Here is a 15886-nt window from a genome sequence, read left to right as displayed (position 1 = left end):
TCTCTAGGAACAGTAATACGGAGACCGGTTTCCATCAGCAAGTACCGATGCTGGATCCTGCAACCCTGTAGCACTGGGAAGATCAATGTTGCCGCTTCCGTTGGAGAAGGATGTGGCAGGGTCAAGCACCAAATGTCGCTATCAACAGGGAAGCGACCGGTTTTGCCGCTGCCGTTGGAGACGGCCTTAGCTCCGAAGCCGCAAGCAATTAGCAAACCTGATGCCTAGAGATCATCCATGAATTCAACAATGCTTGTGGAGTTAGTTCAGTTCACATAGGAAGGTGACCTGGCAGAACTCAAAGAACATGCAAAGTTCCAAATCATTAAGCAATTCACTTCTAATGGGTTACCACTACCGCAGTAATACAACAATGGTAAAACTAAAATTGGAGAAATCTTAAAGCAGCATTGTTCGTAGCTGAGCGATTGGTGGTTGCGAATAAAACCCTCCTTGCTTTCAGAATTGTGCCATTCACTTTTTGTGAGAGCATGTAAGTGCTTCCATCCTAACAATTGTTGCTGGATCTTTGCAGCAAGTTAAGTTCCAGTCACAGGCAACCCATCTTGAAGGATATCTTTACTACAAGATCAGATATGTAACACTACACTAAACCACAGTCAGGCAGCATAACTAAACAAAATAAGGCTCTTTTCATTAGAAAGGCACAACTCTGGACGGGTACAGGCATGCTCGATCTTATATATACTTTCCTTGCTTGATCTTCTGGGGTATGTATTCTTCTGACAAAAAGGAAATGGAACTTGCAGACAGTGCCTCAATCTCAAATTTGACACCCCTTTGCAACATTGCTTCCAATTCTGACCTGCCAAGGGGAGAATAATAGTGAAAACTTCAGAAAAAAGTCCTTCGAGAACAAAGGGAAAAGAACTCAGAATTTTTGCTAGGCGAATGATACATTTAATATCTTCCAAATATCAAGCACCCATTGTCCCTTACTGGTGAATGCAGGCAGGTATAGAGTTACTAAAAATCTGAAACTAAAGAACTGGTGCTGAAGTCACTTAAAACTGCAGGGGTTAAATCATAGAATTGATCACTGCACAGACAAACTAGCTCGTTTGCTGCATTTGGTCAACTAGTTTTGTCAACATGTTCTTTGTGCGGACCTCTAAGAAATAAATTAAGAAAATTAGAGTTTAACTACTACTGAGATTTGGGATCGACCATTAAAAGGCAAAGTTTCAATAGCAAGCCTTGGACATGAACCAGAGCTCACATCAAGTCATGGAGTAAATTCTTGGAATACACCTAGTAAAACAACTCTTTTTAGTTGGATCTTGTAGGTTTCATCTCTAGCCTACCCCAACTTGCTTGGGACAAAGGCTTTGTTGTTGTTGTTGTTGTTGTTGTACCTAGTAAAACAACAAAGTCAAATTTCCTTCTTCTTTACCTCCATTCTGGGGCTTCCCTGTGCAAATAACACCTGGTGAGAATGCCTTCAGCTTTCCTCCTATCTGTGCAGCAGAATACATGGCTCAACATTTTGGCATTTGACATACAACAGCAAAATTAATGAGCATTTTACAATCAAAAGAATACAGATGGAATTTATATCCCTCTAGTTAATCACCTTCAGGTGACAAGCGAAGTAGGCAGCAGTCTGGAAGGCAATATTCCTTGAAGTCAGATGTGAAGACCCCAAGCCACCGAATATCAGGCACACGTAGCATGTTTGCATCATATGCCAATTGCTGAAATAGAATGATAAGTACACAAGCGAGTAGCAAAAATTGGTCAGTTAACACACGTTACACAATTAAATATACCATAATCCTAGGTTTCAAGGAGGAAAAATAAGCATGAAAGGCCAAGTTTGCCAACAAAAATAGGACAACACTTCATGAATAAGATGTGCAAAATGGATCTAATTATGTTTCATTTGTGTGGGAAAAAACCAGAGTTGACTATTTGTTTTTTTCCCAGCATTAATGCTAGCAGAACTTCATAAAGTAAACAAAAATGAAAATGCAAAGAGACCAGGCCAGCTGCTGAAGGGAAACAATAAAAAACGGTGCAGTATGATCATATCCGTAAAGTTGCTAACTGCAAATTTAATTTGCAGACCTGTTAAGAAAGTTTAGTTCATAATAACAATAGAAGAGTAGAACATTAGATAAACCATGCCCTACCATGGAACCAAATTTATAGGTGGCCAGAATGTCAAACCCATAAGGATCTGAGTCCACTAAGCAATAGGCAGGCAGATGAAGCTGTTCAACAAGGTAGTGCAAGAATCTGTGATAGTAAAAAAGAATTTAAAATGTAATGCACTTCAGTAATATACAAGTGAAACTTAGAGAACAAAAAGGGCATGCCTTCTTGTTGGAATATCAGGGTAGCCTCTTCCCTGCATAGACAATGCGATATCATAAAAAGAAAACGTTAGAAACACTGTCACTATAACACTAGCCGTAAGTTGCCACTTACTGTAATAACAATGCAATGATTCCTTTCGCAGAACTTGTCATTGGCCAAACGTTGGAACACTGTGAAGAAAGTACTGAAGCAACTGTAGGAAGAGTAGAAGTATCACATGCAAATGGAACATTTCAAAACTCATACCTGTCTCCTTCTCAACAGCTAGTACGTAGTGAGCTACACTAACAACATCTGCAATATGCGGAAGAAAAGGAAAAAAAACTAAGACAGCTTCAGTTCATTGGCTCATTGCAATGTAAATCGGAATCAGGGAGGATGCCTGTGACACACTTGGAATGATAAGGATATTCAACTCCATGGTTACAACAACTAGAAATAAATTGTTCTTTTGTTGTTGTTGCTGGACATCCAAATTTTGCTAATAGGCATGTCTAAATCCAGCTTGTTAAGAGATCAAATGCTAACTTGATTACAAGTTCTAGCTGAGAACAACTTAATAAAATATCAAAGATAGTAGTTTAATTCAGGATATATGAAATTGAATTCTGTCGAGAAAAGAAAGATATGAAATTAAATATCTCTGTTAATATCTGAGGGTGAAAATCATCTTAGAGCCTCGTGTTGAATCTGTGTTAACATAACATATCAGGAAGCAGTTCTTTTTTCAGTGCCTTCTCCCTTCACATTTTAAATTAGTGTCAAAAGAGAGTTGTGCCTCTTAAAACTGCAGAACAACCTTTGATTGACTCAATGCTGACTGGGATGGTGAAAGCCTACATACAAAGAAGGTAAAATCAAACCAAATAAATGATTTATGTAAACAAAGCACTTCCAAGTGATTAGAAAAAAAAATCATAGAAGCTTACAGCATTGACGTTTGTCATGCAATACACTTTCTTTTCGCCCTCCACAAATCTTATCCAGCCCATCACCAAACTAGAACGGTGAAGGCATATGCAATTGCACAACCAAAAAATGAATGCATATAATCGAACAATTATATCAAGAAAACATTGAACCTACTAAAATTTGAGCAACAACAAAAAATTAATAGGAAAATCATCTTGTGTTTCCAATCATTACTTTATCTAGCACTTCTGCTATGTTGGAAGATTTTTGCATTCAGATGAATCAAGACAGAAAGATGTATCCAGACATGTCACTTATCAGGAAATATCTCAAAAAATCAACACTGGGAAGGACAAACCATTCTTCATGGCTTCATATTTTTGCAATTCACACACGTAATCTTAAGGCAAATTTAGGCGTTCAAATGCAATACTTTGCTTGCAGATTGATCCATGGATGCATAGCATAAGCAACTGTACACATTATACTCAGCCTATGCTGAAAGAACTTTATCCCATCCCCGCTAGTTCATGAATCAAACCCGGATTTTTTTACATAAAGTAGAGAAGCATTTGTGTGGATTAAGAAACAAAAGAAAATCTGATTGGTTTAAGTTACAAAAATGAAGCATCATAACATCATAAAACAAATATAATAGACTAAACATATCTTTAGAGCTCACAACTCTATGACAGAGTCCATACCCTTTCACTACAGGAACCTGCAAACAGCCAAGGGAGCACAATTTCCAGTCAGCTATGAAGAAATAGTGAAAAAAGCTATGAAATAAAGACATTATTCACAATACAAGCGTAACAAGACAAGGTGCTACACTGTAGTGAAGGAGCAACTATAGACTTATTCGTCAATGCACATATGCCTCCTGAAAGCATAATTAAAAGTTCTGGAAAGATGTCATAGTAGCTAGACTTACCACGTTGAGATTGTGCCGGCTGCACTTGAAGAGTATGCAGATATCGTTGATGGCACGGTCAACAATGGCTTGTTCTGCAGCGAGCAAAGATGCTGATGTATAAATTTTCGCACATGACGCGAAACATGTTTCATCTGAAACTCTCACTACGCGGAAAGAGGAGCAAACATGGCAGCTAGTGAGCACAGACCATGGAAAAGGGAGGGGTACATGTAGTAGATGTCCCTCTTAGAGCAGTGTTTGTTCTGCTGCAGGAGCTGCTGCACCACGAGCAGAACCCTCAGCAGCACATCTGGGCATCAACAATGCATTCCAAAGTGATTAACGTGATCATACACTAATACACATACAATTTGAGATAAAAGCACTGGTGGATTCTGCGTGCTAGGCCACGCAGATGTTTACTGAGGCGGGAGGCGTGGTAATCCTTGTGGAGCAGGGAGAGCACGTCCGTGCCGACGGGGGCGTCGTAGCTGCAGGCGCTGCACGCACGCACGCACACATAGGGGGCTAGTATTCGACACATTAGGGTAGAATTTGCGAAGCTAGAGACGTGAAGGCGAGGAAAGGAGTGGTGATGTGGGGAGGGACAGTGGGAGGCTGGGAGCCAAACCATGGGGACGGGGACGCGGCGACCGCGCCGGCGGCGCAGTAGTTCTGGTACCGGCGGAGCGCGACGGACGGGGAGCGGCCGGCGGCCAGCTCCGCGACCACCCAGCGCACGAGCCCTGCGCCGTCCGCCCACACGGATCAGCTCCAGCTGCTACAGGCGAGAGGGTTTAAGGGCAGGCGATCGAGGAGATGGGGGAACGGAACCTTTGATCTTCCGGAGGAGGAGCGCCGCCTCCTCTTGCCGCCGCCGCTGACCGTCGCCGTCGAGCGTCGTCGAGCGCCTCCGCCTCTCCCTCCCCGCCATGGCGCGAGTCGATCGTGATGCGCGCGCCGCTACGGCTCCCCGCCTCCCCAGTCCCCACCCGGCGCAGGCTTGCACCAACAACGGCTATTCGAGTGCTGGCGGCGACGAAGCTTGGGTTGGACGCCTTGTGGGTTTAGGCTGATGGGCTTTCCAGAACCTCTGTGGGCCCGGTGATGCGACTTTATAGCAGAAATTTATAAACAGGTTTGCTATTTATAATAGCAAAAAAAATTAGTTGCTTCCTGTGACCACTGAATTTTATGCAGATTATTCGGTTGATTCATTAGATGTGGATCTAGTTGGTAAGAAATGTGACTTATCATGAGAAGAAAAAATAAATTTCTTACAAATAAACAACCCATTGCTAATGTACTCAGTATCAGAAAGAGAAACTTATTAGAGTACAATTGAATTACTTATCTTTTCACATCAGTTTAAAATTTTAGATGAACCGATCGGTACATACAGCTCAATACGGCATTAAGGCAGAGGTCTTAAAGTTGGAGTCGTGACAAGCGCAATTAAAAAAAAATACAGGTGACTCCTATTTCTATGTATAAGATTTCTTTAAACCTCCACGTGAAGAGAAGTATTAAAATATAAGTAAATTATCTATCTTTCTTTATTAACACATTTCTTTATAAACATAAATTTTTATATGAACTGATTAATACATACAGCTCCCATGAACCTACAACACAAGCTCATCTGCAACCTTTGAACGGTTTGTTTTTCACCAGCACAATTGCACAACGTGACCCGAGAGACACTCGTATTGACAACACAAGCGACGCTCGTGTCAAACGGAAGGGAACCAAAAAAACACAAGTGAAGTTTTTATTCATCGCCACATTCCATCATTCACATACAGTTGTCGGTTAACGTTACACTACACCTAGCCAGCTAGCTAGCTCTCCAAACGACCAAATCAACCCGCATTACACAGTCCGCGCCAGATGCGTACCAGCGTGACCAACCAATGTTCCACACTGCCATACTGGTACGTCTGAGCATTTGGCACAGCTGAGCTCTCCCTGAAGGGGCTACCTAGTTTACAGTTCTGGGGGAGCAAGAGCATCAGAATTTACTTGTCGAAGGCCTGGACCGCTTGCTGCTGAGCTGGGCGACCGGGAACTCCACCAGGACGATGAACGACGAGCTCTCGGCTTCCCGGAGGTACTGTACCGTCCCGCTCATTGTCTTCACGAGCTTCTGGCTTATGTACAGGCCCAGGCCCTCCCTGGACACCCCTGGGCTGTTTCGGAACATCTCCTGTATCAGAGCCTCTGGGACGCCCGGTGCGGGATGGACGATCCTGCGTTAGAATCAGTCGGTTTAAACGGCTGCTATTCATGAGAAGTTAAGACTTGTAATGCAGACTACTCTTGCATCCCAGTAAACTCATTAAGCAATATACAAAATTTAGCGCCCAAGAAAGAGTTGTGGATGACCACATTTTACCAATGTGACAGGTATTCTTAACCGCCGCAATGTTTATACAAGTGGGTGACATGGGGCTGGTTTTACACAGGGGTACAGTTTCTAACTGCAGAGTTTTCATGTGCCTGAATCTGCCTACATTAGGGGCAGGGCTTATTTGTTGCATGTCAACATACAGTCCTCTTTGTTCATAGTAGAAGTAACAAGGGCCACTGTCGAATTTATTAACAAGAGCACCCAGCTAAACATGAAACTATTATGTTGGATCAATGGGACCAGATGTAAAATCTAGTGGTTCATTTACTTCCAAAGTCCTTTCAGTTCATGAACTCTAAATGAGGTAATTGGTGTGTTACCTGAACTCTAAATGAGCAATCTGCATGCCAGACCCAATATTTTCCTTCTTAGGAATGACTTGTAGTACAATAGGTCCTTCGGCTGGTTGTGTGAATTGAAGAGTGCATGCCAGGTAGTCTGCAAGGACCTGCTGAAGCCTTAAATTGTCCCCATATAGGTACATGCATGATACCTCAACAGGCCAATCACGATCAATAGAAATTCTTTTTTCCTTGCTCAATGGCATGCCTTGCATTAGGACCGTATTCAGAGCTTCCTCAAGGTTGAATTCTACTGTGTTCATCTCCATATAGCTGTAACAGAAAGCATTTGTTAGTAGTTAATCTACTAAATTTTGTCATGAATGTACAAGTGGAAGGAGCTGCCATGCTATAAAGTTGTATGCATAGATTGCATAGATTTCTAGTACGAAAAGCATTACTACATTGAACAAAACTCTCATGTCTCAGTAATCAGCATTTATAACCATCACGTAGATATGAATAGAAACTATGTCTTTATGTTATCATATAGTAACCCAAAGATTTGTTATAGAGCAAATATCACAAAAATACACTTCTTCACACTTTTTTTGGGTAAACTATCACAAAATGACACTTTTTTGTTTCAATTTCACATAACAACACTTCTTTTAGATAAGTTATCACAAAACTACACGTTTTTGTTTCCATTTCACAAAATTACACTTCCTTTGCAATAAATTTTCACAAAACCACATTTTTGTTAGGTTGAAAAGCTCGGACCCACATGGAATACTCATGGAGAGTGTGAGTATGCCATGCGGACCCAGGACCTTCAAAGTGTACTTTTTGCGGGGAAAAAATGTTGCAAAGAAAGTGTAGTTCTGCGAAACGGAAACAAAATAGTGTGGTTCTATGATACATAACCCAAAAGAAGTGCGGTTTTGTGAAATGGAGATCAAAAAGTGTAGTTTTGTGATAGTTTAGCCAAAAGAAGTGTAGTTTTGGGATTTTTACTCTTTGTTATAAGATAAGCATGAGTAGAGACATGATTTCAAAAATAAACAATGGGCTCCCAATAAGAAAAGATAATTAAACTCACATTACTGCAGATGCACTTACCACTGTTCAATGCTTTCTAGATCACTGTCATGTAAAATCTTTTTCAGCTGTTCCTGACAGAGAACATTTGATGCAACAAGTCGCCTCTGCTCCTCTGTCAATTCGGAAGGTTCCAACAAATTACGAGTAAATTGCATTCCATTGAGTGGGTTCCTTAATTCTTGGCGAATATATGTCAATTCCTTGAAGCTGTTTGTAGCAGCTTGTTCAGACATTTTCTGCACCTGCAGAGCATGCTGAAGCTCTGGGCTGGCCACATGCAGAAAGCAAAGAGCACCAGTGATCTTACCCTCAGCATTTGTCCTCTTGTTTGCTGTCAGCAGGGATTCTACATACTTGCCGTCTGTGTCAAAGAAACCAAAAAGGAGTTTCTCGGGATCTCGACCAGAAATCAGTGTGTTCATTAGAATGCTAAGTTGCGTTAGAGTAGCATGATCTTTAACCCTACAGCCATAATCATGAAGGGTGAAAACCTCCCCAATTAACAACTTATCTATCGCATCTTCCCTCTTCATACCAGTAATCTTTTGCATAGCTTCATTCCACTCTAAGCAGGAACCAAGATCATTGATCATAAATATGGGAGGGATGAGTTCACTGGGGTTCTTTACTATTGCAACATAGTCCCCTTGTATCCGAGTATACTCATCCATAATCATCTTCTGCCCTGTTAAATCTTGTGCTACAAAGCAAACCCCCACAACTTTATCTGAAAGATCACGACTACAGCAGGAATTAGCCATCAAGGTTACAGGGCCGTTGTGTTCCTGCTCATGGAATGTTTTTAGCTTGATTTCCAGATTTTGCTCTTCAATTCCTGAAATACAAGAAAGGAAGCACTAAGTTATCATTAAAAATAAATGGACACATTCAGACTGAGCTGGAGAGCACAAAAGATCAAATTCAAGGCATAGTGACAAACCTTGTAAGGCTGAGTTCAAAATCTGTTTGACCACTTCAACAGAATCATCCTCGACGAGATCCACCAGAGACCTCCCTATGGCTTCCATGACAGGTAATCCAGTGAGTTCTGCAGCTTTATTGTTCCATCCATTTATGTTACCGGTGATGTCGACAGCCAAGATAGGGGCAGTTGCCGTCTCAATTAAGCGGACCATCTCGTTTGTAACTGTTCTCAGTTCAAGTAGACCCTGTATCCTCTTCATATCATCGGATGGAGCTTTTACAATAGACCTTAAATTGTTTTTGTTGGCATCTTCATCTTGCAGGGAGCCACGTAATATTACCTGCAAAGAATGGATAGCATCCATTTCAATATCCTCCCAAGGAACACTTCTCCATTTAACCACCTCCAAGAAGGCCTTGAACGAAGATCGTGGATGCATCTTCCTCCCATTCTCATCTGCATCAACTGGTTCATGCTTAGCTCCACCCCACTTGATCTCCTTTGCTGTGTGGGATCGAAACCAAAAGATAAAATCTACGGAAGAGATCTTTATGGCTGCCATGCCACACACAGTGTCACGAATTGCAGCAGCACCGGGATAACCCGCTTCGACTAAGCTGTCAGTACTCAGCCCAGTTGAACCATCATGGTACTCCTGCAGCCACGTGGCAATGTTCTTTATATCTGCCTCGGAGGGTGTTGATCCTAGCGCCCAAAGCTGGTTTTGGTAATACAATGCAGCACCATCGCACGTTACTAGATCCATTACATTAGGTGACTGGGTAAATATCCCAACAGGAGCATCCCGGAGGAGCATATCACAGAGAAGGGTCTGCGTTTTGAGGATGTGTCTCTCCTTTGCCTGAGCAGCCAGTTCCACCTCCTTGTTGAGCTGTATGCCAAACACTTGCAAGAGGAACTCGCAAGCATACCTTAGCGGGAAAGGGACGAACCTTGGGCTTGTGTGATGGCAGACCACCAGCCCCCAAAGCTTCCTGCCTTTGGGCTGCTGGTCACTCCCGGTGCCCCTGTCCTCCTCCTCATCCTCGTTTATAGTGACCGACATCACAAGTGATGCAACGGAACCCATGTTTGCCATGTACTGCGCATGGCAACCATGGGGAGCCCGGAGTGTGGAGCCGCATAAGCTGAGAGGCTGTGATAGGCTGTCATCCTGAATGATCTTCACAGGAGTAGCAGCGCAATCGCATATCATCCGCACTTTATTCTTCATAAACAGAAACCTGGATGCCTGCGGGATGTCGGTGGCCGGGTAGTGCAGGCCAAGATACGGCTCCAGATCAGACCTCCTGCACTCGGCAATGACCTCGCCATGCTCATCCTCATGGAACTTGTACGCCATCACCCTGTCATAGCCCGTGAGCTCGCTCACCTCACGGACCAGCACGTCGCACAGCAGCGAGAGGTTCCCGCTGGGCAGCGACTGCAGCCGGGAGATGGCCTTGGCGGCGAGCTTGTACGACTTGAGCGCGCCAGCGGCGGTGACTGGCACGTCGGCTGGGTTGACCGGCTCGAGATCGATGACGAGGCCGACGTCGACGCGGTGCATGATGGCGTAGAACGGCTTCCCGGACGTCCTGGCGTGCACGAGGATGGGGTTGAGCAGGTTGACCTCCCCGAAGGTGGCGGCCTTGTGCAGCGCGACGGAGCTCTGGGATCGGAAGAGCGTGCGCACGTCGGCGCCGACGGCCAGCGCGTCCCGCTGGTCGATGGTCGGCACGGCATGTGGAGTGAGGTCGAGCATCTCGGGCGCGTTCTCGCTGTAGGCGAGCAGCGCGAAGGTGTCCGGTTGGACGGCGAGCAGGCAGCCGAAGGGCTGGATGTAGCGGCCCCGCTGCATGTTCTGGAGGTAGGCGGAGACGGTGCTGGTGCTGGCCCCCGCCGCGCCCACCGACGACGAGTAGTCGAAGTGGCGCTGCGACCCCTCGAACTCGACGTGCAGCTGCGCGTCAACCGGCGTCTGCGCCACCACGCGTGCGCTGTGCTTGGACCGCGCCGAGCTGCTCCGCGAGCACGTGCCACGGTTGTTGGACCGCGACGACGACATCTCCGCGCCCCCGATTCAATTCCCCCCCCCCACCCGCCTCCTCCTCCTCCTCCTCCTCCTCCTCCTCCTCCTTCCCACTACCGAACTAACGCCGCCGAAGCAGGTAGGAGCAAATGGGCGGGCGAATCGGCGGGAATCATGGGCGCGGAGAGGGGGTCATACGCGAAAAGCGGGGGGTTTGCTAGCTTTGCTTTCCCTTGGAGAGAGACGGGAAGGAGGAGATTGGATTCCGACGCGGATAAGCACGGGGAGGGAAAGGGAATACCGCAGCAGTGATAATATCTCAGGCCTCCTTCCTTGCTCCAAAGGGGGAGGCGAAAGGAAACGAAGGGAGCAACAGCGATGCGCGACTAACCGCGAGGAGAGGACGCCGGCGCGGCGGGGAAGGGGATTGGGCGGCGCGGAGCTAAACCGGCGGCCGCAGCTGGGCTGGAACGAGATGTGGGGGCTCCGAGAGTGGAAAGTACAGCGTCATCCGGGCATCCGGCTATGCCCATGCCCAAAAAAAATCGGCTTCTATTTAGTTTAAGATCAAAATTTAGTTTGCTTTAGTATAATTTGGTCTGTTCAGCGACGGTAAACAATAGTTCTAAGGCCATCCGTGGGCGAGCAAAGTGCTGGCCCCGATTTTGGCTTAGCATTATCACAATCCAAACAATATATATTTTGTCTATATTTTGGCATTAACCGGGTTTTAGCATAATCAAAATTTAGCTAGGCATCATATTAAGACCAGGATCCAAACAACTCCTTTACCGAGGATTGAGATCCTCTGTCACGGCATTAATTCAACATCCAATCCACCGTCCATTACATCATATGGATGCAAATCCCTCAAGACACAGGAGAGTCCTTTCGCGAAAAATCAATCCCTCATGCAAAAGCTTGCTCGCAATCTGTCTGCCCCCTCTTTTAGTGATGGCCTTCTCGCTGCTGCCACTGTTGGTCAATTTCTCAGCGGCTCCTACACCCCTACTCACACCACCTCTTCTTCTCTTCTGGTCGCCTTCCTACTTGTGGCACTCGCATCAGACTCCACCTCCCTGTCCCCACCATCTCATGGTCTCCTGAACGCTCGTTGCCACTCCATAGCTCACCCACACTCTAGGCAAGGGTGCGTGAGGGCAGCATTGCAGACGGAGTGAGGAGCCAATAGTGACGGCGGCGGTTGTTACTGTGACAGTAGCTGCGGCAGTTCGCCCCCACATTTGGGGTAGTAGCAAGGCACGGTGGTAGCCAGGGGTCCTACATCTCATCTCACCATACGTCATGCACCGATGCTCACCCTCATCCTGATTCGATGAGGCCAAAGCCCATTGCAGGCGCGCTGCGGCACTTTTAATGGCTGCAATGGTATGGTTATCTCGATCTTTGTTGTACAATAGAATTGTAATGCAGAATATGTTTCATAACTGTATTCACAAAACTAGCCCTGGAGTGAGGAGACGGTGGCGAGATCAGAATTTGAGGGTGAGTTGTGAACTGGGATGGGTGGAGAGTACCATGGATCCAATGAGTAAACAATATAACTTTCATATTTGTTATATGCATATGAGTTATATGCTACACTGGTAAAATGCTCATATTTTTTTGTCGAAGAGAGCATGATAGCTAGTTGGGTGCCTCAACTTGGGATGAAGTTTCAGAACATGGATGAGGCTTGAAAATTTTAGGTAGCCTATGGATGTCACATAGGTTTTGAGGTTAGAAAGAGGTACACAGATAAAAGGAAATCTAATGCTAAGGTTATATCACATAAGTATATTTGTTCAAATGAGGGTTATCGTAAAACAAGATAAAAGAGACCATCTGGTAAAGTGTCCTCAAGCTGAAACTAGAACCAATTGTGAAGTATGCATGAGTCTTGTATTAGACCGAGGGGTGGGAAACTATGAGGTGACTGATCTTGTTCTACATTACAATCACATCATTCACTTTCCATAAACCTTCTACTTGATAGCATCATAAAAAAAAAATTAGAATTACAAGTTTTTGAAATTGAAAGAGTCGATGAAGAATTGAGAGTCTCGATGAAGAACTAATCTTTGAGGAATACAAAGTTATTGGTAACCCTTTGATCAAACAGTTCTATGCCACTGCAACTAATTTAGTAGGATTAGAATATTATGTGCTCATGCTTTGAAAGTTGATTTGATGAATATTAAGTCACTACCGTCACAATATGTATTAAAGCAATAGACACGGAAAGCACGTCATAGAACTATACAAGATAACCAGGGAATAAGCATAATTGAAAATCCAAATATAGTCGTTGTGCTATGTTACAAATTTCTCAGTTTGGTACATCAAACAGCCTGCTCATGTAATATTGATTGTTAGTAGATAACACATTTGACATCCTTAGTAGGCAAGTTAAAGACCAAATCAATACATATAGAAGTACTTTGGATCCATGTACAATCAGCATGGATGTTGAGAAACCAAACGACTTGTTGAGTGTTGCACACTTAAAGAAAAAAGAAATCCACACAAGAGGTTCAAAGAGAAAAACAATTCGGCTTGATAAATAGCACAAAGCAAGGAGAAAACATAGAATAAAACTAAACTACAAGCGAAAAAACACAAGTGACTAGGAATGATAATGTGGAAGCATAAGTAAAAGAGGATAGTGATTCTAGAAATGATGATGTGGAATTACAAGTAAATAATAGTGTTGAAGAATATATGGTCATCGATAGCCTCACTCAACTATTGATGGTAATCTTGTTCATATTATAAATATAAAAATTTAGTGATTGTATTATTACTAAGAGTTTTTTCATGTGCTTAAACTTTGCACGGACGAATTACCAACGACCTTTACACCGAAGAACTATTTTGATGAGTTGATAGATGCTTGCACGCTTCTTCTCCCTCTTCCTCTGATAGTGTTTCATTAATAGTGCCATATAGGATGTTCGCTCCTCTAAGGATCTGAAGTTCCCAAATCCAATGCACTGGTAGCAGTTCAATCCAGGTTGGGTCTTGGTTTTGTGTGATGCTGCTAACTTGCTCCATGCATCAAAAAATGGCTTTCTAATGGTGGTATTATTTTTGTGTGCATCAGGATATGCTGCAATTGTTGTACAATCTATGTATCACATTTAGTGACTGGTTCATGTAATTGTTACGTTCAGCTCTGACTTATGTTGATAACAATTTTTAAGCTTTTGATGATGTCACATTCACCTATTACTCCTAAATTCTGTTGTAATGAGTGTACATGTTTCCCAATAGCCTCTTATTGTTAAGAGAGCTTGTCCAGGTTTTGAACTCGTAGCAATTTTACTTCAGTTTGCATCACTGAAGTACTTTAGGGATGTAAAAGTCGTCAATCATCATCCCCTTATCCACTCGAGTCGTCCCACAGCTATAGTAGCGCGAGGCAACCTCAAGGTGATTTTCTCGTCTCCGGCGTCGATCCGGTCGATCCCCTTCCTCCGACGGGCTCTCAGGGCTTAGAGGAGGAGGGGAACGTGCGGATCGACGTTTGGTGTAGGTAGTTCAGTAGGAATAGCTGTAATAAGGTAGGTTTCAAGCTTTCCGGACGCTCTCTTCCGCCACGGTTGTGTCGATCCAGCTTTTGTTCATCAAGGTCGTCCATGGCGGGTTCATCGTCGCTGATGTGCACTTCGGTGATGATTTTTATGGGTTTGTATTTGTAAATTTGCTTATTGTGTTGCGTTCGGGGGGATTTTTTCCCCTTGTGTTGTGCTCAAGTCGCCAGACTTGTTTTTGGCAACGTTGGGGTTTGTTTCTCACCCTCCAGCTTTGGTTCTATTGTTGTGAGGGTCGGGGTTGTCTTTCCTCCACCGATGGTGGCGAGACAGTTGTTGATGCGCTCTCTCAGCTATAGATGTGTTCCGATGGAGGTTTCGGGGCATTGGCTTTCGTCGCATTTCCAAAGTTGGGGCTTCCTCGCTAGCTTCGGTGGGAGGACTTGGTCCTTTCTTCGCCGGTCTCTGGTGTTGCGCTCTGCTTCGTCGGCGGTTCTCATCGGAGTGGAAGAAGAGGACTGGAATGGATGAAGAGGACCTGCAGGGACTTTGTTGTATTTTCTTACTTTCATAGGGTCCTTTTTGCAATTTGAGGATGTACTGTGCTGAAATAGTAATGTAACTCCCCTCCCCTTTCGCAAATAAAAAGAAAAAAAAAGTATTCTAGGGAGCTACATACAAGCATGAATGTTGTAATGCTACATCATGATGAAAACTAAGTTTGTTCTTGTTCGGTCCTTGTACTGAATACAAGTAATTTCGGCTAGTAAATGTGGACTCGTGCAAATGTTAATTCTTGCACCTTGTCTCCTCGCGTTCATCTCGCTGGTCAGTCGTCGCCGCCACCGCGAGGCAAGAACAAGATCGTGAGCGAGCCCCTGTGCGAGGCGAGGGATTGATTTCCCGCAAAGAACAACGCGAGGTGATTGCAGCCGCAGAATGTAAGCCAGGTTAACAGACGGCGGAGTTGAGACTGAAGTCATGCCGTGACTTCTAAGGGGTCGAATCAGAGGATATCAATCTCTTCCCAAAGTAGTTGCCGCCATTTCCATCTCTGGTAGCGATGACCCCCCGGCCCCGTGGTAAGCGATAATAATAATGGCAGCGATAAATTAGAGGATCAGATCAGCTGTTAGATTGCCGGACCCTTGTCAGGAGTATTGTATTGCTGCGTCTCATCTTAGTTGGGGTAAAACTTTGTTCTTCTTTCGTTCGAGAAGACTAGCACTAGCTGGTTAAACTTTCCTTAATTGTGCAAGTGGTTTAGATAAAAAAAGATCGCCTGAGATGCTGAGACGACTCGAGCATTTCTTGGATCGGACGAGGAGAAAAAAAAAAGAGGGCTACTTTGCATTGTAAAATCAGGATTTGCCACCCATTCCTTATCATCTCGGGACTTACACCTACATGTCCATCGAGTTTAAAACCCTGAA

The 15886-nt window shown here is 44.3% G+C and overlaps 2 protein-coding genes across 4 annotated transcripts; both read right to left on the bottom strand.

Moving 5' to 3' along the window:
* Positions 1-564: 564 nt before the first annotated feature.
* LOC133913327 (meiotic recombination protein SPO11-1) lies at positions 565-5212 on the bottom strand. Of its 3 annotated transcripts, XM_062356454.1 has the most exons (15): positions 5003-5211; positions 4800-4914; positions 4592-4668; positions 4377-4478; positions 4187-4260; positions 3957-3973; positions 3270-3339; positions 3140-3176; positions 2587-2634; positions 2452-2510; positions 2340-2371; positions 2154-2259; positions 1595-1715; positions 1415-1478; positions 565-826 (listed from the first exon to the last, which is right to left on the bottom strand). In XM_062356454.1, exons 1-15 carry the CDS (start codon positions 5100-5102, stop codon positions 700-702), a joined length of 1149 nt encoding a protein of 382 aa, XP_062212438.1. In that variant the 5' UTR covers positions 5103-5211; the 3' UTR covers positions 565-699. The 3 variants fall into 3 exon arrangements, with proteins under 3 accessions (XP_062212438.1, XP_062212440.1, XP_062212439.1); XM_062356456.1 differs by lacking the exon at positions 4800-4914 and having other exon boundaries at positions 5003-5136; XM_062356455.1 differs by lacking the exons at positions 4592-4668; positions 4800-4914 and having other exon boundaries at positions 5003-5212.
* A 703-nt stretch (positions 5213-5915) lies between these two features.
* LOC133913326 (phytochrome C) lies at positions 5916-11444 on the bottom strand. Its single transcript, XM_062356453.1, has 4 exons — positions 8904-11444; positions 7982-8798; positions 6899-7192; positions 5916-6417 (listed from the first exon to the last, which is right to left on the bottom strand). Exons 1-4 carry the CDS (start codon positions 10954-10956, stop codon positions 6180-6182), a joined length of 3402 nt encoding a protein of 1133 aa, XP_062212437.1. The 5' UTR covers positions 10957-11444; the 3' UTR covers positions 5916-6179.
* Positions 11445-15886: the final 4442 nt, after the last annotated feature.

The sequence above is a fragment of the Phragmites australis genome, chromosome 3 (genome assembly GCF_958298935.1).
Source record: "Phragmites australis chromosome 3, lpPhrAust1.1, whole genome shotgun sequence".
Classification (NCBI taxonomy): Eukaryota; Viridiplantae; Streptophyta; class Magnoliopsida; order Poales; family Poaceae; genus Phragmites; species Phragmites australis.
The sequence above is the reverse complement of the archived record's forward strand: the minus strand, read 5'-3'. Positions and strand labels throughout refer to the sequence as shown.